The 25,084-nt window shown below is 31.8% G+C and overlaps 3 protein-coding genes across 3 annotated transcripts; 1 reads left to right on the top strand and 2 right to left on the bottom strand.

Annotated features, from left to right (window-relative positions):
• The first annotated feature begins 7,289 nt into the window (after positions 1–7,289).
• LOC115721941 (replication protein A 14 kDa subunit B) lies at positions 7,290–8,947 on the top strand. Its single transcript, XM_030651047.2, has 3 exons — positions 7,290–7,396; positions 7,497–7,758; positions 8,731–8,947. The coding sequence occupies exons 1-3, from the start codon at positions 7,382–7,384 to the stop codon at positions 8,793–8,795; spliced, it is 342 nt and encodes a 113-aa protein (XP_030506907.1). The 5' UTR covers positions 7,290–7,381; the 3' UTR covers positions 8,796–8,947.
• A 2,400-nt stretch (positions 8,948–11,347) lies between these two features.
• Positions 11,348–14,884, bottom strand: LOC115721776 (S-sulfo-L-cysteine synthase (O-acetyl-L-serine-dependent), chloroplastic). The gene is made up of 11 exons (XM_030650850.2): positions 14,611–14,884; positions 13,680–13,789; positions 13,403–13,460; positions 13,016–13,279; positions 12,777–12,914; positions 12,633–12,684; positions 12,500–12,549; positions 12,299–12,358; positions 12,120–12,200; positions 11,678–11,850; positions 11,348–11,598 (listed from the first exon to the last, which is right to left on the bottom strand). Exons 1-10 carry the CDS (start codon positions 14,839–14,841, stop codon positions 11,770–11,772), a joined length of 1,125 nt encoding a protein of 374 aa, XP_030506710.1. The 5' UTR covers positions 14,842–14,884; the 3' UTR covers positions 11,348–11,598; positions 11,678–11,769.
• Positions 14,885–16,753: 1,869 nt separating this feature from the next.
• On the bottom strand, positions 16,754–19,428 carry LOC115722253 (probable arabinosyltransferase ARAD1). The gene is made up of 2 exons (XM_030651412.2): positions 18,069–19,428; positions 16,754–17,518 (listed from the first exon to the last, which is right to left on the bottom strand). The coding sequence occupies exons 1-2, from the start codon at positions 19,047–19,049 to the stop codon at positions 16,964–16,966; spliced, it is 1,536 nt and encodes a 511-aa protein (XP_030507272.2). The 5' UTR covers positions 19,050–19,428; the 3' UTR covers positions 16,754–16,963.
• Positions 19,429–25,084: the final 5,656 nt, after the last annotated feature.

Here is a 25,084-nt window from a genome sequence, read left to right as displayed (position 1 = left end):
CAATCAAATTATGCCATGTTGTATAGTTTTTTTTATAACATATATATATATATATATATATATATATATATATTTGTTGTTGATAAAGTGAGTAATTATTAATTGAAATGGCAAAAAGAGGTATTTGGCTTTTTCAGCAAAATGAATTTAATGCAATAATTTTCTTCTTCTTACCCATAAAAGAAGCATGCTCTGATTTGTGGTCTACAACTAAACATGAGGTGCCTATTTATTATTAACTTAATTATTATTGTTATATATTTTATATAAATATTATATATATCAATATATAAATGGGAGAGACAATGATATTTATGACAGCTAAAATATAGTACAATGAATTTTAATTTTTAGATGATGATCCATGCATGTAATAATTTATTTCTCAAATATATATTAATTATATATTGTGTTTATTTATGTATTGTACAAACGAAAATAAATATACATGTGTGCCTATTAAATATATTAATATATAATTATATATAATATCTTTCTCTTGTTTACCATCTTATTGTAAACTTTTTGATAATGAACTAATATTAATTTTTAGTTATATGAGAGCTGAAAATAATATTATAAATTCGATATGTTTGTAGTTTGCCTTAGTCCAAACATTTTGAGTACTGAGAAAGCTAAATTGGTCGACATATTGGAAGTTAAGAGGGTTGATTGCCACGAGAGTTACCTAGGTCTTCCATGTTTTGCGGAAAAAAGCAAGATGGGTTTGTTTAACGCCATTCAGAATAGAATTTGGAAAAAACTCAATTGGTAGAAATCAAAATTGTTCTCCATGGCAAGTCGTGAGTTTCTTATCAAAACAGTTATTCAATCTATTCCTACATATATTATGAATCTCTTTAAGATTCCAAAAACTTTTATAAAAAACGTTCGTCGTATGTGTACTCATTTTTAGTGGGGAGATAATAATGATAAAAAGAAGATGTATTGGTGTACTTGGGACAAATTTTGCCTGCATAAGGAGGATGGTGGGATGAGTTTTCGGGATCTGCGTTATTTAATCAAGTTCTTCTTGCTAAAAAAACTTTTCGTACTTACAATGTTCCTGACTCTTTGGTTGGTCGTGTGTTAAAGGGTTTGTACTTCCGAAACAGGCCTTAATTTTGCCAAATTAAGAAGTCTAAGCGAGGCTCTTTTGTGTGGAAGAATATTTTATGGGGCAGTGAGCTTTTTAATTCGGGGGTGATCTGACGTGTTGTGGATGGAAACAACATTGCCATTTACACAGATAATTGAATTATTTTAATGTCACCCTCTACTTTTTAAGTCCCCCCATTGACTTGATGAGTCAAGCAAGGTCTCTTTGTTAAGGGATGTTTCAAGGGGTGGGGTGGGATAAAGACTTGATTTGTTCCAGCTTTTTGGCTAGTGAAGCTGAGGCTATCCTTTCTATTCTATGATCTTCTATCAATGTGCCAAATAAGATTATTTGGAACTTTGAGAAGTCATGATATAGTTTTCTGTTAAGAGTGGTTATTGACTAGCTCTTTGCAACTTGGTAGTGCTTCGAGTTTCTTCATCTGGGGGTTTGTTGGGTTTGTGAAAAAATATTTGGTCTCTTAATCACTCTCCAAAGGTTAGACTTTTTTCTTGGTAAGTGTCCGATAATTGGATTCCTATTAAGATCAATTTGTCTTGTCATGGTCTCTTATCTGATGGGTTATGTCCTTTGTGTGGGTTGGAAATTGAAACTACTCATCATGCTCTTTGAGGTTGTAGTTCTCTGCTTTAGTGTAGGAAAATCTGTGAGGGAGATTCTCTTGTTCATTGTGTAGATTTTCTTGATTTTATTCATCAATTTATTAATCTACTCTCAATGAGATGATTGAATTAGTTATGGTGATCATGTGGAGGGTTTGGTTCAAGCGTAATGAAATAGTTCATAATAATGTTATTTTGTCTCGTGCTCTTACTATTTATTGGACTCGTGATTTTTTGGGGACGTTTCACAATAGGCAGGGTCTGAAGACTATTACCTATCCTCCCACACTAGCGGTGACTGGCTCTTCTTGTTTACCTCCGTTGCAGCACGTACATTTCAAATTCTTAGGCAGCTCCCAAATGGACAACTCCTCTTGGTAGTCTCAAAGTCAATACTGACACAACTCTAAGCTCTACAAGTAATTGTAGTGGCTATGATTATTAGAGATGATTCGGGTGTTGCCTATGCTTCGATGAGTTAGCGTTTGGATGGTTGTTTCATTCCCGAGGTGGCTGAAGCGTCAGCTATTGGAAAAACTTTGTTCCAACATCTCTCTTTTGGGTATGACAAATCATTATTGAATTTAATTGTTTGAGTATTGTGCTGAAAATTAAAAATAATATTTCTTTCATTACTTTTTTAGGTCTAGTGTTAGATGATATTCTTGGTCATTGTAATAGGCTCAAAATTGTTAGACCATCTCCAATGGAATATTTGAAATTTGTGCTAAAAAATTTAGTTTGTGTTATATTTGAAACATTGTTTATAATTGTACTCCAATGCACAAGATGCAAAATAAAAAAAAAAATAATTGATTATATTGATGATCATTTAATATTTTATTGAGAATATATAAAAATTATTACTTTTTATTCTTTTATTATTTAAATAATGGTAATACGATAAATAAATTAAGAATGTGAAGTGTAGTAAAAGTTTATGAATAATAATTAGTGGTATTATAGTAAATAAAAAAGTAATATTTATTGTGGGTTAAATTTATCACAATATTATATCTTGTGCCAATTTAACACAATTTTTTTTTTGAGTCCAATTTAACACAATTTAGAATACCATTAGAGTAGTAATTTTTCTTAAGTGTGCTAAAATATAATAATACACCATTTTTTTGGCACTCTATTGGAGATGCTCTTAATATTGTTCATTATAATAAGTTTTGTAATGGTGTTGCTCATACCAAACTTACTTTGACGACAAGCAGTAGTTTAGTTTACTGGCCAGGGAGTCCTAAATGCATTCAGGATCTGTTCATAACAGATCCTATTTTTGAATAAATTATCACTCTCATTTTTTTAAAGGACTTATTTGTTAGTGTTTTAATATGGTTGACACATTTTCTTAAAAAAAAAAAAGCCTAAAACTAAATTAGTGTAGTGAATATGTATCAAATTACTATGTATCTTTTAGTGACAAATTAAAATTAGTTTTTTGTTGCCACTGAAAATATAACTCGTAGGCACAATTTTTGTTGTGTAATGACTTATTAATTTTTTTTTTGGTCTCTGTATAAGATACATATAATTAAGATTGATATTGATATCTTTATTGTTTATACATTTAAGGTTATGTTCAATTATTGTTGATAAGTGCTAATATTATTCCATGGCTATAAGAAAAAGTGAGGCTATATTCATTTTTATTTATATTTTAATTATTGTCTACTTTTTTTTTTTATTTCTTTTCATTATTGCCCACTTTCTTCACTTACCCTAATTTGAAGGCTATATATAATTATATAGGTCATGCAATGGAGTATCATAAGCAAGCAACCCATTTAACTTTTCTCACTTTACTGCAAAAAGATGTTGTGATATACATATATCACATATATAAAATTGTTTATATAAAGCTAATTAATACTCAACACTATTTATAGATAAGTGTGTGTTTGAGGATAGGGCAGAAGTAAAATTGCATTAAAAGCAGTGGGATCATCAAAAATCAATTATGGACAATAATAACTAAGGTTTATTTATTTATATTTATTAAATTGTTCACTGTGAAGTCTTCTCCATATACAATATTATTTTTGTTATTTTAAGTTGACCTTTTCATATATTTATTTTTAGCCAAGACAATAATAATAAATTTAAGTTAGGCATGTCAAAAAGATTTATTTAATTGGAACAGAACAGAATTTCGATTCAATTGATCACTTTTAATCCAAAATATTCGAATAAATATTTTTCTAGATCAGATCCGATCCGGTTTCATTATATTTTAAAAAAATGACTTAATTCAAGACTTAGACCCTGGACCCAAACTCGTACCGAACCGGCTGCCCGGGATCCAAACTCATCAGACCCAGGACCCGAGACCGGATCCGGATCCAGACCCAAACTCAGGACCTAAGCTCGGGACTCAGGCTTGGGCCCAGACCCAACCCGGTCCTAAACCCAGACTCAAACCCAAACTCGAGACCCGATCAGGGACTCAGACCTGGATCTAACTCAGGACCCGGACCTGGACCCAAACTAGGGCCAAGACTCGAACTCAAATTGGGATTGGGACATGGGACCCATATCGAGACCCAAGACTCGAGACCCGGGACTCGGGACTCGGGATCCGAACTGAGACCCAGGACTCAGACCGTGACTCGGGATCCAGACTGGGACTCGAATCCGGATCTAGACCCGAGACTCGAGACCCAAATCCGAACCCGGATCCGGCCCCGACCCGAGATGACTCGGACCCGGGACTTGGACCCGGATAGGTGTCGAACATGGACCTGGACCTGCACCTGCACCCAAACTCGGGACCCGAACCTGAACTCAACCCAGGACCCAAACGACCCGGACCTGACCCGGGACCCGGACCTGGCTCGGGACCCAGACTGGATCGGGACCCAGGCCCCTGACCTAAACCTGGAACCCAGACCCGGACTCATACCTAGACTCAGACCCAGACCCAAACTCAAGACCCAAGATTCGAACCCGAACCTAGACCCGAACTCGGACTCTGACTCGGACCCGAGATCGAGACTTGGGACCAGACCTGGGACCCATCCCGGGACCCGAACCCAAATCTGAACCCGAACCCGAACCCGAGACTCGAGACCTAGGACATGAACACGAACTCGGACCCGGACCTAACCCGTAGTTGGTGTTGGGTCGAGTTTATTGAAAATATATTATAACTTTATACAATCTATTAATACGAGTCAATACCAAATATAATATTGTATTAAATAAAATTAATACAAAATTAAAATAGATATAAAATTATAAGCTTAAATATTAAAAAAGATTGGGTCGGATCAGATCAGATTCGATTCAAATAAGACAGGTTGGATCTGATCTGATCTAGTGAGGCGAAGCGGGGCAGATCCTTACATGATATCAATAGGTCAGATCATAGTCGGATCAGATCTGACCCGATCCATTTACACTCCTAATTTAAGCTTATGTGGCTTCATATAGGAAACTAACACGTGTCTTCATTTGAAATGAAATGTATGGTCTCTACAAAATAATATGAGTATTGCTATGCGGTATTAAACGGCCAAACATCACTATGAAATAACATTTTATAATTAGTTAGTGTATTTTTATAATTTTTATTGAAGTAAAATATTTAGAACTTAATATTAAATTTGCACTAATAATAATATATATTCATATATATATAAGGGAAGAAAGGGTATTCATGAGGATCATCACTACACAAGTAAGGTGGGCTCTTATCTCACATGTCAACCATGCATTGTTAGGTAGGGTTTGATAGTAATATGAAAGTGATGGTAATAATAATGAGAGTTTTCTATACATTTATATAGGTTTGTTTCAAAATATAAAAGTTATAAATTGTCATTATTAATTATAATTTTATTTTTTGATTTTTTCTTAAGGGAATGAATATCATAATCAGTTATTGAAAATGAACAGTAGCATTCAAATACAATCTAACAAGTGATCATACGAATAATATATTGGTTTTATAATTACATCTACCATTCACACAAAAAATAATTATAAAACATTTTTAATAGTTTTTTTCATTTATATTAATAGTGACTTTTTTTTTAAAAATGTAACTAATTCTTAATTTAAATACCACCTTTACTTTTTATTTTGATACGAGATTCAGAATTCAGTTTAGAGAGAGAGAGAGAGAGAGAGAGAGAGAGAGAGAGAGAGAGAGAGAGAGAGAGAGAGAGAGAGAGAGAGAGAGAGAGAGAGAGAGAGAGAGAGAGAGAGAGAGAGAGAGAGAGAGAGAGATTGAATTTGGATTTTGTAAGAATAATTTTCTGTAGATGAAGAAAATTCTTGGGTGTAAGTGTGATAGTTAAAACACTTATTAGGAATTCATCAGAGAATCTCGTCTCGACTGTATTGTACTTATTCTTGCTCAATCAATAAAGAAAGATTTCGGTGGTGTTTCAGAACTGGAGTAGAGCCAGAAATCACATCGATCTATTGGACTTGAACCAGTATATATCTTAGAATTGATTTCTTTATTTTCTCCATTTATTGTTTTTGGCTTTATAGACTATGTTTGTCCCTATTTTATTTCTGATTGTTGTTCTTATTTTGTTAATCTTGTCATTGCTAATCGATTGATTATTTAAAGTTTAGTTATTTTGATTCTCCACTATTAGTCATAATTTTTCCACAATGTAAGGGCCCTAAAATTTAATTTTATCTTAGGCTATCCGATACACCTTAAGATCGGCCCTGCGTAGGACCATTTAATGGTTAGGGTCCCAAGTCCTGCTTCCCAGAGGGCAATAAATGGGTCGAGTTTCGTTCTTCTCTTCTAGACCTTAGATGAGCCTTGCTAATTGCATGACCTTTACATGTGGAAGCCATATGTCATGATAGGAAAAAATACGAACAACAACATATTTTTAGAGTGGAAATTTTTAAAAATTAATTATAATAAAATATTCTAATTAATACTTCTTTCTAATTATTATATCGAATAGAATTTCTAGATATTGTTGAGAATTCCAAATAATATTTGAATTCCCCAAACAATACCAAAATTTGCAAATGGTGGTGGTGGCACACACTTGCTATGATATTTCGTAATCTGCAAGCGGTGTAGCCTATGCACTAGTTAAATCTCTTACATCCTCTACATGAAAGTTTATTTAAACATATGGTTCTCATCGATTTTTATATTTTCTCAATAATCAATTTTCTGTTTTAATGAAATTTCTTCTTTATAGAAAAAAAGAAGTTTTTACATCACATACTGAAATTTCAAATTTTTTTACTTTAATACTGTGGGGTAGAATTTTTTTTTAAAATATTGTGTACTGTGTTAAGTTTTCACTGTTATTTCACAGTTGTTTTTTAGTTGTTGCACTGTTGTTTTAATTGTTTTGTGTTATTGTTTTACGGTTATTTTATAAAAAGACAGTATTTTTATAAAAAAATCCGTATGACAGTAAAATTATAAACTTTTACCCAAAATTCAATATTTTTTTTTGTAAAAATTCATAAAAAAAAATGAAAAACCAAAATCTAAGATCACCAAAAAAATTTATAAAGTACAAAAATGGTAAATTTTACAAATATACCAACTTTATTTTGTATATTAAAAGTTGGTATTTAACTAAATAAAATTTAATTTCTTTCCCACAAATTATTTCATTTCACTTTCTCTTCTCAATTTTGGCGCCCATTTTCGACCATGGCTTCTCATCTGGTAAGGTTTTCTCAAAACCCTAGATTTTCCCACTCATCGATTAGGGCTGCGATTTCTCTAAAAGTTTTCTACTTTCTTTTGATTATGGTTTCAATTTCAGGATACGGACTCTTCGAACCCAGCAGTTTTCGTCAATGGCGAGCTTCTTCGCTCCTACATTGGGAAAAGGGTTCGGGCTTTGGTTCAGGTTATCAGATCTGAAAACGGAGCTGTGATCGGAAAATCAACGGATGATAATCAGATTTTTGTGAAGGGTACTCCGCCGCTGGGTTCTCTCACGGGTTTTGTTGAAGTGATTGGGATTGCTGATGATGATAGATCAATTCGTGCTGAGATTTGGAACAATTTTGGGGATAAAATTGGTATGATTTATTAATCTCTATAATGCTATTAAATTAGAAATCTTGTTCGTAGTTATTGTAATGTCTAATGTTAGTGTTTTTTGTTTGAAAAAATTGAACTTTTTAATGGTTGAATTTTTTGATTGGAAGGAGAAGAAGAATCATTCATAATTGTAGATTATAGGTTCTTTTATAGTACTTGAAGGTTGAATAGTTCTATTAGGTTCTGGTTGTTGCACTGTATTATGTTATCACCACTTATTGGGACCTGATACGTAATTGTATCAATAGCGATATGACATGTTAGAGGGTAACATATCCTTAGTTTGTAGTTATGCCCTTTGGCCCCTCCCTGGTGTAGTGGTTGCCGTTGGAACGTTTTTTCTAGTTGTTGACCGTCCATATTTTTAGAGTTCGAGTGTCAGGAGTTCAAGTGTCCTTGTTCTAATCTTAGACCTATTGAGGGACTGGATCAAACTCGAGTTTTCTAGGCCGATGTTAGATATGGAAACCTGTCAAGACTCCATTCATTCTCACTAGTGCTTAGGATTGCCATTACCCAAAGGGAAGCGAATATCACTCGTTAGTGTAGTCAGTGGTTGGGATGGTTTCCTAGTTTTCTACCATCTAGTGTTCAAGCTCTTTCGAAATATTACTCTGTTATGAAAAGTTTAAGAGTCTCTGCTATGGAGTGTTGATGCATTGAGCTAGACTATCTTTGCTAGTTCTTAATTATGCTTTGCCTCTTAGAAATGGAAGAGTGTGTGTGTGTGTGTGAATGTTGCAGTACCAAAATCAGTTTAATATTTTTCTTTAAGCGATTAGATGACTTGATAATTTAACTTCTTATGTTATACTTAGTACTTTATTGGTTAGTAAGTAGTTGGACTGTGAAATTTTGGTCTACAACTGTGTGAAAGTGTTATTATTTCGACTACTTTGTTTAGATTCTCAAAAGACGATTTTGTTTTTGTTTTTCTGCTCTGTTGACAGACACGCAAAACTACAATCGGCTTTGTCAACTATCCAATGGAGAATTCAAACACTTGTTCATCTAATGATGAGTAGTTTCCGAGGCCGCCTTAGCTTTTCGCAGCTTGTTTTTTAGGCGAGGCATCATGATTTCAAGTATGTAAATGAATGAGGATTGTGTAGTGTTCCAAGTTAAATTTTCTACTAGAGGTTTACATAATTCAAGTATGTAAAGGCATATATTGAATTGAGATACTTGTCTGAATATCATACTAATTTGATGCAGTAAGAATAACTGATATGATATTTAATAGTTTTGATGTTTTTAGGCAATACAATGTGTAGATTTTATAAGGGGCTGTATCTTTAATTTTTCGGGCACGACTGCGATGGTGAATGCATAGTGTCACGGGCCGCCTATTTGGACACCCCCAAGTAGGTGGAACGTGCGGCACTTGCTGGCACACCGAGCTAGCAAGTCAGCCTAAACGCGCCTGCAGGCAAACAAGTTCAAAGGTTAGGCACGATACATGTCTCGCACATGTTGAGTGCAAACAAGAAGCATGAGCAAGCAAACACAAAGCGTCCCCCAAGGACCAATCTCACACAACCCACAAGCAAACATATAGACAAATGGCACGCAATGGCCCAACAAAGGCAACAAACAGGCATCACAAAGACCATATAGAAGCATACACAAGAAGCATGGATAAACATCGTTTTATTAATATATGGCCTTGATGCGATCCTCCATCTGAGGTGTACCTGATGTTCCGGTAGCAGCATCTCTTCTCTCGATCGCAGCTACCCTGGCCAACAAGTTAGCATAGTCTTGAGCCAACGAGGCAACTTGTTGTTGTGTCACTGTTGGCCCTGAGTTCTGATTGTTAGGGGCTAGATCCCTGACCCTCTCGTCCAGGCCATCTAATTCCCCTATGCGCCTCTCAAGCTCTTGAATCCTTTGGGTGTTGCTCACCATTATGTCGTGTTACCAAGCTTCCCTTTTCTCTTGGCTCTGATACCAACTGTCACGGGCCGCCTATTTGGACACCCCCAAGTAGGTGGAACGTGCGGCACTTGCTGGCACACCGAGCTAGCAAGTCAGCCTAAACGCGCCTGCAGGCAAACAAGTTCAAAGGTTAGGCACGATACATGTCTCGCACATGTTGAGTGCAAACAAGAAGCATGAGCAAGCAAACACAAAGCGTCCCCCAAGGACCAATCTCACACAACCCACAAGCAAACATATAGACAAATGGCACGCAATGGCCCAACAAAGGCAACAAACAGGCATCACAAAGACCATATAGAAGCATACACAAGAAGCATGGATAAACATCGTTTTATTAATATATGGCCTTGATAGGGCAAGGGAGTACACAGCTGGGCCCCTATCATGCTGGTGACAAGGTGCTTCATAAGTCACCTGGTCACCCCCCCCCCCTAAAGAGCTTATTGGGGTTTTAAGGGATTTCCAGGAACATAGATGATTTTAGCTCTGTAGACATATGTGAAGGAAATACAAATAAAGAAAGCTAAACAACAAAAGGTTCCCGACCCCCATGAGGTGCTTGGTGCAAGACTTGACTAATGATCAAGCACCAAGGCATGCTCATGTTACAAAATACCCCAATGAGGTGCTTGGTGCGAGACTTGACTAATGATCAAGCACCAAGGCATGCTCATGTTACAAAATGGCCCTAGTGTGGGTGTGCCATGGGGCAGCACGCCACACATAGCGTAGCGCGCTATTACTTAATTTTTATTTATTTATTTTGAAACTAGGATTCTCGCCTAACCTTACAATATTTTGGAACCAAAAAACTATAGTAAGTCTCAAATGTAAAGAACACCTTAAGGTTTCAAGTATCCTTTAAGTGTCATATTATTTAGGGGTGTTCATCAAACAGCCCAAACCGCTCAAACCGCTTGCACGACACCACACCGCAAAAAAAGTGCGGTTTGAAATTCTTTGCGGTGCGGTCGCGGTTTGAATTTTTCCTAAACCGCACGGTGCGGTGCGGTTTGCGGTTTTGAATTGTTAATATGCGGTTCAAACCGCACCGTACCGCATATTATAAAAATACAAATTTTTATATTTATTTAAGTCTAATATGTAAATATTCAACTTAAAGTCTACTATTCTTTCAAATAAAAAAAAAACTTAAAGTCTACTAATTATTATATTGTTGACACTTAATTTTTTTTTCATATTTATTTTCAAGTCTTATGGTATTTTGACATGTTTTGCTCAAAGTTTTTTGTATTTGTGATAGTTTAATTATTTAGTGATAATCCAAACTGCATAAACCACGAAAACCGCACCGCATCGCACTATTTTTTGCGGTGCGGTTTTTGCGGGTTTTTAATTTAACGGTGCGGGTGCGGTTTGGAAAATTTGAAAAACCGCATGTGCGGGTTGGTTTGAAAAAATAGTCAAAAACTGCACTACCCGCACCGCAAACACCCCTAATATTATTATTGATTCGAGTCCTACACGTGATTAAATAAATAATATGAAAAATTGTTAACTATTTACAACCCCGTAAAAGGATTCGAAATTTCAGACACATTCATAAGACATCATCATTTAGAAGAAGCATTCATCTTTTTTCAGAAGAAGCCTTTTAGATAATCATTTGGTAAAGAAATGAAAAATGTCTTCATATAATGAAGATGGCATTACAAATAAAATGAATAAATTGATTTACATGGGTTAGAAGTATCTATCAAAATTTTCTGAATTCCTTAGTCAATAAAATAAAACTAAATGAATAAATTTCTATCAAAACTTCTCAGCAATATATCTCCTTGAGAACAATTATACACCTTTAGATATGATTATGATCCTTTAGCTGTGACATCAGCATGCTACAAGATGTTCTACATCTGTACCATTATAACTATGTAAGAAAGTGAATGAGAAAACAATATTGACAAAAGGGATAATAAATTGTGAAGAATTTACCTATAAGAACAATTGGACTGTTGCTTTTGATTTATATAAGTATGAGATGAACTCAATATTTTGGAAGCTGAATAGATTCAAACTCTCTTTTGTCACATTTTCTGGACCTCATCATATATGGATTGGAAAAGAACTGTTGGAATGTATCTCTCTCCAAAGCTTGGAAATATAACCTATATCATAACAGATGATGACACAGATAAATTTAAATATTTAGAGGGAGTCATGTTCTTCATAGATGGAAGAACATGTCATCACAGGTATCTTGGGGTGCCCTTAATCCATGTACATCGGTCAGCCAATAAGGCTGCACATGGATTAGCTCAGTATGCTCTTCAGGTGAATACAAAACTTGTATGGTTAGATGAGATTATGACATTATGTTTTCTTTTTCAATGAAGTTATTCATTGTTGCAAATAGAAAAAAGATGGAAGAACTTACCGCAATAAGTTTCCCGGCATTCTCAGATCTTCTTGCTAAATTCAATGCAGCAGCTGCAGCTGCTCCTGAAGAAATACCAACCTATTGTATACAAGTATATCATCATGTCATAAAATTTTCATAATTAATACACATGCAAGAGAAGCCGAAATGCTCTAACATGCAGAAGTTTTTATTACCAGTAAACCGTCCTCCAAAGCTAACTTCCTCGCCATTTGAACAGCTTCATCATTGGTAATCTGCATTATTTATTCCACTAGTTGAATTAATCGATGATCTTACGAGCCGACAAAAATACAAGAACCGGACTAATATATGTATCGTAGTTATAATAACAAGAAAATATTTAAGGTCTTGATTCTTTGGTGGTTGTATAGTACCTTCATAACCTCATCAAGCAAATTTATATCCAAAATGCTTGGGAGATAACCTGCATGAGAGGGCACAAAACTTCAATAAAACAAAAAATATTATCTGATAGAGAAAATTGAAGACCAGTAGAGTGCTAATAACCTTGATTTTCACCCGATATGACACTTCTTTCAGCTGGCTCTACACCAACTACCTATAGGAAAGTAAAAGAGAAGGATATAGAGATGAATTTAAGCACTCAATTTTCAGAGAAAGATAGATTCAAGTTTCGAGGTATCTCCCAACCTGTATTTCTTTGTTCATCATTTTGAGGTATCGCCCCGTGCCTGTAATAGTACCACCAGTTCCAATGGATGCAACTAAGATATCAACATTCCCCAAGGTGTCCTCCCAAATTTCAGGCCCTGTGGTTTCGAAGTGAATCTGCACTCATCAAATTTTTCGGGGTATTAACTTGAGATTTTGATTTATATGCACCCACATTGACATGTTTGAGACTGGGGAAGGGGGAAAAAGAAATCAACCTCTGAATTTGCAATATTATCAAACTGTTGAAACATATACGAATTTGGTGTTCTAAGGACGATTTCTTCAGCTTTATCAACAGCACCTTTAAGGCCTTTCTCCGGGTCTGTCAAAACAATTTCTGCTCCAAACGCACGCAATAAGATTCTCCTCTCTATATTTATGGACGCGGGCATTGTGACTATAAGTTTGTAGCCTTTAGTTGCTGCAATAAAAGCAATACCGATTCCAGTATTTCCACTAGTGGGCTCAACTAATATGCTCTGCACAATCACATATAGAAATGTAGGATTCTTATATAAGGTAAACAAAAACAAAACAAAAGAATTTGATTACACAATTTGCCTAATTGACCTTCTTATGTGATAGCAGCACCACGAGCTCACCTTCCCTGGCGATATTGCTCCACTTTCTTCAGCACTAGATATCATGCTATAACCAATTCTGAAAGATAATATTTAGAATCAATATCATGCATTACTATGTCTTACTTTTAGTAACTTTTAGAATGAGAACTTTTGTTCGACTAAAAATGGTGCATTAATAAAAGATGAGTAAAATATGATGGACAGTCTAGTATGAAATAAGCCACAAAGCGAGTAACACGGTTGATAAGTGTCTAACATGGTGTTTAGTTCCATATCAATTAAGTTAAGAAGCTACCTATCCTTAACACTTCGGCATGGTTCCATAGATTCAAGTTTGGCAGCAACATTTGCAACACAGCCTTCTGCAACTCTGTTGAGGTAAACCATAGGAGTTCTTCCAATCAACTGCATCAATATTTCAGTATAACAAAAAACAAAATTAGGGTCGAAACATAGGCAAATATCACTCGGTATGCATATCAACAAATCAAATCTGAAATAAAGAAAGGACCATTGTATTCCTTTCAATGAAAAACAACAAGGAAACAATCAAGTGATCATCATTCATATTTGGTTTCAACTTGTGATAACACAAGTCAAGATATGCTCAATACTCAAAAAGGGTCTGAGGTTCGAGTCCCTCCTGGTTTCCGAAGCCAAAGAAAGTGTATAACTTGTTATGACACAAGATACAAATAAGCCAAGTAATTCAATAAATATGCTCAACACTCATAAAATGTGTCTACAAATCACTAAAGAGAGTTAACTCAAATGTTCAAACATGTGATTTTCTCTCATAAGGTCTAAGATTGTAGTCCCTCCTAGGACCTAATATAACAATTGTTATAGTTTCCTGGTCTCCAAATATTCTAAAAGTCTATATGGCATCTTAAACAAGAGAAATTTTCCAAATGAAAATATAAAATATGCAAAATAACCATTTTAAATAGCTCATGCTACCAAACATGGTTATTTTGCTCATAAAAATGTTCATAATGGTTATTGTTTAAAACTACTTTCAATGTTAGTTGGTTCAAGCTTTCAAATTATAGAGCATAGACATAAAAACTACAAATAAAAATTGGTAAAGCATTGAAATTTAACAACTTCAAACCAAAAAAAAAAAATGAGAAGCTTAAAAAATTGTCATGAATTGAGTCAAAATTCTCCAAACATGAAATTCAAACAAACACATATATACATAAGATAAGATGAGATAATGGGACCTGGGTTACGTCTTCAGCGATGTTAACAGCTCCAAATTCGAGGTCTTCTTCAGTAATGGCTGCATTGATAGAACAAGTCCGGCGCAGTTTGAGATGGTGGCGGGGAAAACCGGTGCTGGAAAAGGAAATGGCGTTGGGAGGTGTGGAGAGGAGAAAAGGAGAGGACTTTGGAGGAATGGAGAGGAGATAAGGAAGAGGGTTATGGAGGAGAGGAGCTGGTAGTATCGCCATTTCTGACTGTTCTTCAAAACAAAAGGTTTTAGCTTTGAAGATATGCCTCCAGACAATATTTTGAATTTTGCACCATCAGTCCCTCGTTTCTTTCATATTTTCAAAATTAACCTCTTTTTTTTTAAAAAAAATATTTGAGTAATTTGCGGTATAAATACTTAAATTTAATTTCGAGTTGTAAATAAATATTTAAGTTTAATTTTTGACATTAATAATACTTAAGTTATAATTCTGAAACTTCTGTAGGTACTTGAACGTTAAATGTCAATAATTGTCACGTGACAATCCTTGATTGGTCTAGGTCATTAATTTTTTATATTTTATTATAAAAATTAATTTACATATACTAATAAGAAAATGACACGTGAATAATAACTTGACACTTAACGGTAAGGTACCTTGGGAAGTTCCAGAAATATAACTTAAGTATTATTATGGTCAAAAATTAAACTTAAGTATTTATCTGTAACTGAGAATTAAACTCAAGTATTCACGGAGTAAATTACTCTAAATGTTTGAATTTTGTCCTTATCTTGGAGTTATTAAAATTCTTTTGGTAAATATTGTAGACAATGGCTATGGGGGCCTACCCATAAGGTAACAGAGGTGTGCAAAGCTTTTCTCGGGCGAGACAGAGATTAGCCCACGAGCTAAGATATCAACCGAGAATTCTTCCTTACCCACCCGTCAAGTAGGGATGAAAGTCAACCTTAGTGATCCGTTGATGCCGAGTGATCTTGTGTTTTACAAAATTTACTGATCAAATTCTCTATTTTGTTAAATGATGAATTCGACCAAAATGGTACAATATATTACCTTTATGTCAATTTCCATTACTATAACCAATCTGATTCATTTAACAAAATATATGGTTGAATTTGTCATTTAAGGATTTTTTTTTTTTATTATTTTCTTTGTAAGGTAAGGCTTTTGCCTTTATTACTTACAAAACAGAATTAATTAGTACTTTAACAATATTTTAGGTGTTGGCTTTTGGTTTTTTGAGCAAGTTCCCAACTTTGTTAAACCCAAAGTAATATATTTTTCATAAATATCCAAAACTGATAGAAAAATTACAAATGTATAATTTTTTTTAGTATTGTTACAAAATTTAAAATTTTATTTTCAAAAAAATACAAACGGTAATATATTGTTTACATGTTATTTTCATATTTGTATTATATCGTTTACATATTTTTATATTGCTTTCATAAGCCTCCATAAAATATAATAAAAGATAATTTATGTCTGAGCGATTTATGTTTCTCACAAATTTCTCATATCCTTGTGATGATTTTTTGGATTAACGTCACATGTGAGTGAATTATGTTTTCTTTCTTCTTTGCCTTTGAGCTATTAATTTTAATTTATTGCTTCATTTTTGTACATACCTTATAAAAATACAAACATGATAATCAACTAGCCTAGTAGAAGGGAAGTGTTGTTCTTTCTCAATTGGGAGAAAAAGCTTAGTCCATTCTTTCCTTTCACTCTAAGGATATGTTTAGGTCTCTAAGGTGTTTTGATGGATTCATTTCTTTCCATTCCAAGTGTTAGCTAACAATAAGCGAGATCAATCGGTATGCTCATAAACCGAGATCCTACAGTTTGAGAGCCACCCTGTTCTTTATAGGTCGTTGAAGCCCCCGATCAAGACCTATGAGACCATGTCGTCGATGGAGTTGCCTAATGACACGACTTATTGGGATCCGTTTTCTTGGGGTCAACCGATGTTGGATTTTAAACAGGCGAGGACGCTTCCTTTGATACTTTCTCCTATGCTTTTGTACCAACCTGCTAGTAAATTGGCATGGCATCTATAACCGAAAAAACTAACTTAAGAACACAAAAGGAGTCTCCTTGTTAAAATCTTTTCTATTTAAGAAATGTGAAACAGATTACAAAACAATAATTAAGAAAAAAAAACAGTAAAGGATTGTTATTCTTTCATGTTATTATGTTTTTCCCTTTCTTTACAATAACATTGTGACAATGTCAGTCCAAAAAAAATGTGAAGTGAACAAAAAAAAGTTGTATGGCTTGTGTCAAAGAGCTCTAACTAAAAAAAAGAGCACAAAAGGAAGAAAAAACCAGAAAAATCTTACTTCTGATATTCTCAATCTTACCAGAAGTTGTTCGGAGAAGGTATGTGTCTAAACTCGGTGTCCTTTCGATCAAGAGAACGAGAAAATCGTCTAGACTTGTGTATTTTCATTTTAATAGCAGGTACTTTTCGAGCAACAGCTTGCCAAATCATTTGTACAGCATCACCTTCCTTCGATGGATACTGAAACTCGTAAAAACTTTCAACCTCTTTCATTTTATTCCACATTCGAGTCCATTCCTCCTTCCCTATACTCTTGACAAGGTTAATGAGAAATTTCTCTTTAAGAGCATCACTTGTACGGACAAAGATGCAAAACTCTGAGTAGTCTAGGACATCCTCGTAGGGTAGTTCAATATCGTCGCTAATGATGACAGGGACACAGTGGCTGGCAATGGCATCAAAGAGGCGATTTGATGATGGGGTGTCCCCTGCTATGTTGAGACAGAATTTCGACGAGTGCATTCCTTGTGTAGCCTTGTGAATCCCGTCTTTTTGAACACTCCCGAATTGAAAATGCACATCTTTTTCATCTTTCAAAAGATAGAATAATTCTTGCCTAATGAAGCCACCCTGCAGATAGTTACCGAAATATAAGGAAAGAACAACATAACTCTACACACCGATACAAATGCTCATAACAATGGCTAGAGTGGAATCGAAACAGAAATGGACATTCTTGAAATACAAAAAGGAAAAACTGTGTCATGTCAAGTGAGGATCTAGAGCAAGTTTATCTGTATAAATTGAATTCATAATGGTATGAAATTGAAAAGGGAGTATCTAATTTAGAAACAGTGAGCATCATCAACTTAACCCAACCATATGGACAGAGTTGAGCATAATTGAGTTGCATATTCATAATTAGAGCGACCTATAATGATTGTCTAAACTATGAGAATTGAGATTCATTGGAAAACTATACTTTGGTCCCAATGCTATTCTACTTTACATCTTCTAACATAGTCAAGCTTCATTGATGACCAAACTAACTAGGAATACAAATGACAAATCAAAACTCAATAGAATGCAAAACTCTTCATATTCACATATCAAAATCTTCACAAGCAAAATTTTAAAACAATTGTTAACAAAGTAGAAGAAGAAGAAGATGAGAACATACATCTTTTCTATAGATTGCTCCTTGGAAGTACAGCAAAGTAGGCCGGTTATCGAAACCAGATGAATCATTAACAAAGGTTCTAATCACATGTTTGTATGGTGCAATCACATCCTTTTCCACATTTGCTATATTAGGAGGATACCTACCAAAATCAGCAAGTATAAAAGTAGCAGGCCAAAGCTTCATCCTTGCATCTAACATACTATTAGGATGATGAGCAACAATCAAGTGATCTCTTCCACCTGATCTTTGCCATTCCTTTTGAGCAATCAAATACCTCACTAACTTATCCTGAAGTAACTTGTTATTGCTCATCTTTTGATTCGAATTCGTCTTCGAATATCGGTTATAACTCAATGAAGAAAAGAATGGTACAAAAACAATGTCAGCTTCACTAGCATTATAAACTCTTCTAACAGAACTAGCCTTAGGTGGATTAACAAGTTCTGAAGCAAGAATATCTAATGTAAGCCAATATTCTATACTATGTTGTAAATTCAATCCACCAGGATAATCAGGAACTTTCTTAAGAAGATTAGGCCATACTTGTTTATTCTTATTATTATTATTTCCTTCTGGTTCCCAACCTAAGAGCCCAAAATGAAATTCATGGTTTAAATCATACATGTAAACTTTAAGAAGAGAATCTTTATTATTATTAATACTATTACTTGTTTGGCATGAAGAACAAGGAGAAGAAGAAGAAGAAGAAGAGTCTTCTCTTTCACCATTTCCTTCTTCAAAATCTGCTAAGACTGATTGAACAGTTTCACCATTGTTGATTGTTGATGACATCACCTTAGAATTTGGTAACAAGCTGTGATCTATGAAACGAGGAGGAGCAGTTGAACGCAATACAAAGAACCATGAAAATATAAAGACGATTGAAGCAATAGTAAAAAGACAGAATAATGATTTACGAGCAATGATTCCAAGAGCTAAAGCATTATTATTCCTCTCAGCCATTTCGATTTTCTTCATTTACATAATTCCTTTCACCCAAAGTTTGAATCTTCACTTCTTCTAATACAAACCCAGATGAAATCTAATCGATTCAAGCCAAACCCACCAATGGAAAATGCAGAACGAAGAAAACCCAGAAGGATAAAGTGATAAAGATTGGATTTTTGTTGTTGGGTTTGTTAAGGAAGGGAAATGGAGGAAGGATAAAGTGATAAAGATTGGATTTTTGTCGTTTAATGTGTTGAGAGAGAGAGAAGGAAATGGATTGAATGGAAGAAGAAGCGTGGGAATCGGATTAGAGAAGAGAGGTTCTCTTCTCTTCTTCTCTTTTCTATTGTTCTATTCTATGGAACCGGGCAAGCTTGGTTCTTAATAAATTTATTTTATTTATTTACTTTCTATAAAAAAGAATTGAGTTTCAATAAAATAAATTAACTATTTTTTCTTTTTTTGGAGTCAATTTAGATTTTTTTTTTTTGTTAGTCAAAGTAATTGCTACTTAGTATCAACTCAATCATGATTATTTTATTCAATATATTAATTAATTAGTTAATAAAAAAAAACACAGAAATCATAAATTGAAGTTATTCAACAATCCACGTTTTGGGTAAGAATTATTAGTGTTTAATAGTTTTTACCCTTATAAATGATCATGAGTTTATAGATATAGAACACCCTATTTAATTTCACTAATAATAATAAAAAATATTAAATATTATTTCCTATTATAATTCATAATATTTTTTTTATAATTATACTAATAATAATGAGAGTATGATATTTTAATTTAAAAAATTTAAATTGATATTTGGTGTTATGAATTATTTAAAAATTTACAGAGATGACATTATAACTATAATGAATGCAATTATAAAAATTAATATCCTAATATATTTTTAAATACAAAAATTAACTAAAAAATTAATAATAATACTCCTGAATAATAATATAAATAGTAACTAGTAATAATAATATAATTGTTGACTTTAGTATTTTTTGACTTGGGGTTGTAATGCCTATTTTTTTTCTTCGTTATTTAACAAGTAGATGCCTAAATTTTGGTACATGAATTAATTAAAAGAATTTTGTTATTGAGTATATTAGTGTCTAACACTATTATTATAAAATGACGTCCGGTAAATAGTTAATTATATTATATAATAATTATTAAATTAAATTAAGTAAGATCTGATATTTAATTTTATTAATAACGATATGACATCTTAAGTGGTGTTTGGTGCCTTTTAGTTTTTTTATTAATTAAAAATTTGTTGTTGTATTTAGAGGCGGACCCACATATAATTGAGGCGGGGCAATCGTCCCCTTGAAAAAAAAAATTGGGAAAAAAATATATATGCAATTTAATTAGTTACAACATGTATTTCTAATAAAAGATGATATTTATAAATATAATATTAACTTTGGTGTAATGGACTACTTAGCATATAGGTTGGAGGACTAGGGTTCTAATTCCATTAAATGCATTTTTTTTCTTTTCAGGTTTATTTTTTTGCCCCCTCACTTATAAAAAAAACATACGACCCCCTCACTTTGAATCCTAAGTCCGCCACTAGTTGTATTTGAGAAATTAGAGAGCTATTTTTGGACAAACTCTTATTGAATCTATGAGTTATAGGTTTCTAACATTCTATGGATTTTTTCAAAATAAAAATAATAAATGTATGTAGTAGTGCATATTCTAATAATATTAAAAGTATTTTCAAAAAATATATTATTAAGTAAAAAATTTAGTTGATAAATATCAATTTAAAAATTTAGAGGTCTAAGAAAAATACTAATTTTATATTTTTTTTCACCAAACAAAAAAGTAGATGCAATATTAAAATCTAATTATTAATGTCACCATAAGTCTATGAAAAGAACAATGATGATTTTAGAAATAGTTCATTCTTATTATATATCCTCTAAAAAAGGCCATAAATATCCCCTCTTTTTATTTTTATTTTTAAAAAATTTGAATCATTAGTAGTTATTTTGAAGGTCAAATTTCTATTATAGTGAAGTATTTTTACAAAATTTGATTAAATATATCTTGAATCATTTTTTAAAGGATAAATACTATTTTGGACCATGTATTTTGCAAAAGTTATCAATTAGACCCTGTGTTTTGTTAAATGATAAAATGGACCCTACATTTTCTAAAATAGTACAAATAGGACCCTGAATTAATTTTTTATCAAAATAAAGTTTAATTATAATCTGATCTAAAAGTGTTATGACAAAAATGTTTATATTTTTTGTATTTGTTCGTATTAGGAATTGTTTTCAAGTTGATTGTATTAAAAAAAAAGTTGTCAAAAATTAAGCTCTATTTTTACCATTTAGAAAATACAGGGTCCATTTTGTCATTTAACAAAACACAAGGTCCAATCTGTAATTTTTGCAAAACACAAGGTCCAAAATGCTATTTACCCTTTTTTTTAAAAAAAATATTTAATTTTTTTTGTATGATTAGTTGAAAAAAAAAACTTGAGAAGATATACATGTATTTTTTTTTAGAGAACAAATATTTTTCTTATTATTTTGGCATCATCTTGTTTATTTATTTAAAACTTATCAATAAAAATATTCAAAAGAATAGACCTGTCTTTAGTCTTCCATAAAAGTTACACACTATTGTCTTTATTCTTCCATAATTGTCCTAAAGTTTATAAGAGAATCCATTTCATATTTACTTTTTATTATTATTTAAAAATAATAATAAAAAAAAAAGATCCAAGTGATTTTTTTTCCTTTTTCATTTATAGAAATCAAATTATCTAATCTAGAATCAAACTCTCATAAAAAAAAATTGCACCAAAAGTTTTTAAAAAGAAAAATTACCAAAATACATCAACATGGAAAAAAATTATTTTTTACTCTTTGAACGTTTTTTATTTACAAAAATATATTTCAATAAAAATAATAAATTATCTTTTTTGTTGTTTTATGGTTGTCATGAGGTTATTATTTTATAGTTTATTTATAGCTGATTTATAGTTGTCGTGAGATTAATTTTTTCGTTATTTTCTTACTTTTTGTTTAGAAAAATGTATTTTTGTAATTTTAGAACTTTACAAGTATATTTTTATAAATAAAAATTTTAAACCGTAAAATTATAAATAAAATATTAATAAAAAAAGTATTTATAAAGAATTTCCAAAATAAAAAGTAAGCTCAATTAATTTTTCCACATTAATAAACCCATTTATAATAATCTTTTTTTTTCTTGGAAAATTTCCTTTATAAATTTTACAAATAATATTTTTTATTGATAATAAAATGTAGAGAAATTAATTTTTTTTTACCTATTTATTTGTTTATTTTTAAAGATTTTTGCCTATTATCTAATAAATGCTTTAAGAACTTACCCACTAATTAATTAATGTTAATTTAAACCACTTTCTGTTGTTTTAGTCTACATCAAGATTGTCCCTTTGTAATTAAATTAACTGCAATGATATTTATAGAATATATTCTAATCTTAAAAAAGGTTGTGTGAAAAATGTATGCACACCTCTTTCATAGTGTTATTATGGTGTCTAACACCACATGGTGCCCTATAAATAATTAGTGGTTTTCTGTAATTATTTTTAAAATAAAATAAGTAAAATTCATTATTAAATTGTTCCAATTATAAATAGTAATATGAGATTTTAACTATTTTTATAGAAGTATTGTTATTGGGTACTAGTAGTATCCAAGTATTTTTTATAGGTGGGTGCTTATGATTAGTTATCAATATTCCTTAAAAATTATTTACTTAAATTATATAGAGTTAATATATAATTATACCGAAGAGAGTGCTAAGCACTAACTGTGGTACATTTTAGCATTTCTCTTTTTTAACAATTATCTTTCTATTAGGTTGTGTGAAAAATAATTAGTGATGCTTAATGACTATTGATCACCATCATAATCACTAAGGACTACCACTCATTAGCATACATACAATTTTTTTTTATGAGTTTCTTACAAATAAAATTAAAAAAGTCACATCTTATGTAATAATAATAATAATAATAATGACAATTAATAAGCATGCTTACATTGTGTTTATTAGAGTAATTAAGTGAGAGATGTGTAGCTATTTTCCACATGATGTATGACTTTGGAACTAGGGTGGTTATACTTATTAATATTAGGTAAAGATTCAGCTAATTATATTAAATAAAATAAAATAATAATGTAATAAATGTGTTATGTCAATGGGCTATATATAAAATTATTTAATTCCTACAATATAAACAACCCCCTTATCGAGGTTTGTAATTTAATATGTTATTTGTACCTATATATGTATAATATCTATCCATAATCATTTAATATGTAACAAACTATATAAATATATAAAATATTGTTATTGGGTATTAGTGGAGTGGTGTCCAACATTTTTTATAGGTCATGTTTCACGATTAGTTAATAATATTTTTTAAAGTATTTTCTTAAATTATATGAAACTTGATACTTAATTACACTAATAACGATATGACACTGACGAAGATACTTGACACCAATAATATTTTTTAGCAATTTTTAAATATATAGGGATTAATTATAAAAAAGAAATATAAATATTGAGGGCACTATACTAAAAGGAAAAAGATATTAGTGGTCACTACCTATATATCTAATATCTATCTATAGTCATTTAATTTTATTATTGATATAATTAAGTATTGAGCTCACAAAATTTAATAACTATTGTACATGGAATATCGCTAATCATTTATAAGATACTATCTCTAGGTGGAGTGGTGTCTAATAGCGATATGATGGACCACTATAAAATAATGCACTATTTTTGTATTTTTAATATCTGAATAGTTATAATTGATCTCTTTATTTTTTTTTTATATGATAGTACATACTGTGTTTATTTAAGAAATTCTATAAAATTTTTAAAAAAATTAAAATAATTTATAATACAGAAAGTAGGTTCAATCTATTTATTTCACAAGTGTATAAAATAAGATAAACACCCGTTAATAAATTGTTTAAACTTTATTTTCGATGTGTTAAATTATTGTATTTTTAAAAAAATAAAATAAATAGAATGTGATCATATAAAAAGAAAATTAGAAGAGTACACTTATTTTTAGGGTATGCACCAAAAGAATTTTAGGGGACTTTTGCTTTGTAACAAAGGGTAGTGCTTGGCTCTTTGCTTCATAATTTATAAATCACATATTTATTATTATTTATTAATAATTTCTATATATAAAAAAGACAGATCTACTATAGCACGTATATGAAACTTAACCCTAAATCATATATAATATTATTACTACATTTAAACATTAAACAAGTATGTAGAGATATGAATATTTTATATTTAAATTCCTATTAATTGGTCTTGGATCCCAAAAAAAGACATGGTTGGTTTGCTTAGGTTGAAAGAGTTATTTATTTAAGAATCTATTTTTTTTTACACAATTTAAGAATCTAAATTGTTTAATAATTAATTGACAAAGTAATATAATAGTAAGTGGGCGAGCATATCTAAGATAGATCTTGCTTTTTAGTATAAATATATTTAGGAAGTGTTAGAAGTTATTTAGATTAAGAGAATATGAAAGGTTAACTTTGATATTAATTAAACTTTAGTTGGACTTATTTGAATATACAAACTTTTTGGTGGTTAAAATTTAATTTACAAAACATGTTTGAATTGATAATCCATCTTAGACTTAGTAGGACCACTAAGTCTAACATCATAGCAAATATTCTTTGTGTATATTGTTTATACTTATGTACAAAATAGGGGATGATTATTTTATGATGCAATTATTAGGACGTAATCTTTGAGACAATGTCAAACTTCAATATAATAATTTTTAGTTTTGTTTCGTTTAATTGATAATTCGTTTGTAAAATAACTGAGCAATGGACTAAATCAGGACTTAACACAATCAAGATCAATATTGATGCCGCTTTGTTTGAGAAAGAAAGCTCCTATGAGTTTGGGATTGTTGCTAGGGACTCCTCTAGTGCCTTGTTGGAGGTTGTAGTTGTGTGTAATGAAGGTTCATATGCTATTGAGGTAGTTGAAG

This window comes from Cannabis sativa, chromosome 9 (genome assembly GCF_029168945.1).
Source record: "Cannabis sativa cultivar Pink pepper isolate KNU-18-1 chromosome 9, ASM2916894v1, whole genome shotgun sequence".
Classification (NCBI taxonomy): Eukaryota; Viridiplantae; Streptophyta; class Magnoliopsida; order Rosales; family Cannabaceae; genus Cannabis; species Cannabis sativa.
The sequence above is the reverse complement of the archived record's forward strand: the minus strand, read 5'-3'. Positions and strand labels throughout refer to the sequence as shown.

Excerpts from the sequence above, each read along its gene's own strand:
- LOC115721776 (XM_030650850.2), bottom strand. The coding sequence starts at position 14,841 with ATGGCGATACTACCAGCTCCTCTCCTCCATAACCCTCTTCCTTATCTC. Across the intron at positions 12,359-12,499 it reads TGCTTGATGAGGTTATGAAG|ATTACCAATGATGAAGCTGT; the intron begins GTACTATACAAC and ends TAAATAATGCAG. Across the intron at positions 11,851-12,119 it reads ATGCCGGGAAACTTATTGCG|GTTATATTTCCAAGCTTTGG; the intron begins GTAAGTTCTTCC and ends GTTATGATATAG.
- LOC115721941 (XM_030651047.2), top strand. Across the intron at positions 7,759-8,730 it reads CAATTTTGGGGATAAAATTG|ACACGCAAAACTACAATCGG; the intron begins GTATGATTTATT and ends CTCTGTTGACAG.
- LOC115722253 (XM_030651412.2), bottom strand. The coding sequence starts at position 19,049 with ATGAAGAAAATCGAAATGGCTGAGAGGAATAATAATGCTTTAGCTCTT. Across the intron at positions 17,519-18,068 it reads GAGCAATCTATAGAAAAGAT|GGTGGCTTCATTAGGCAAGA; the intron begins GTATGTTCTCAT and ends AACTATCTGCAG.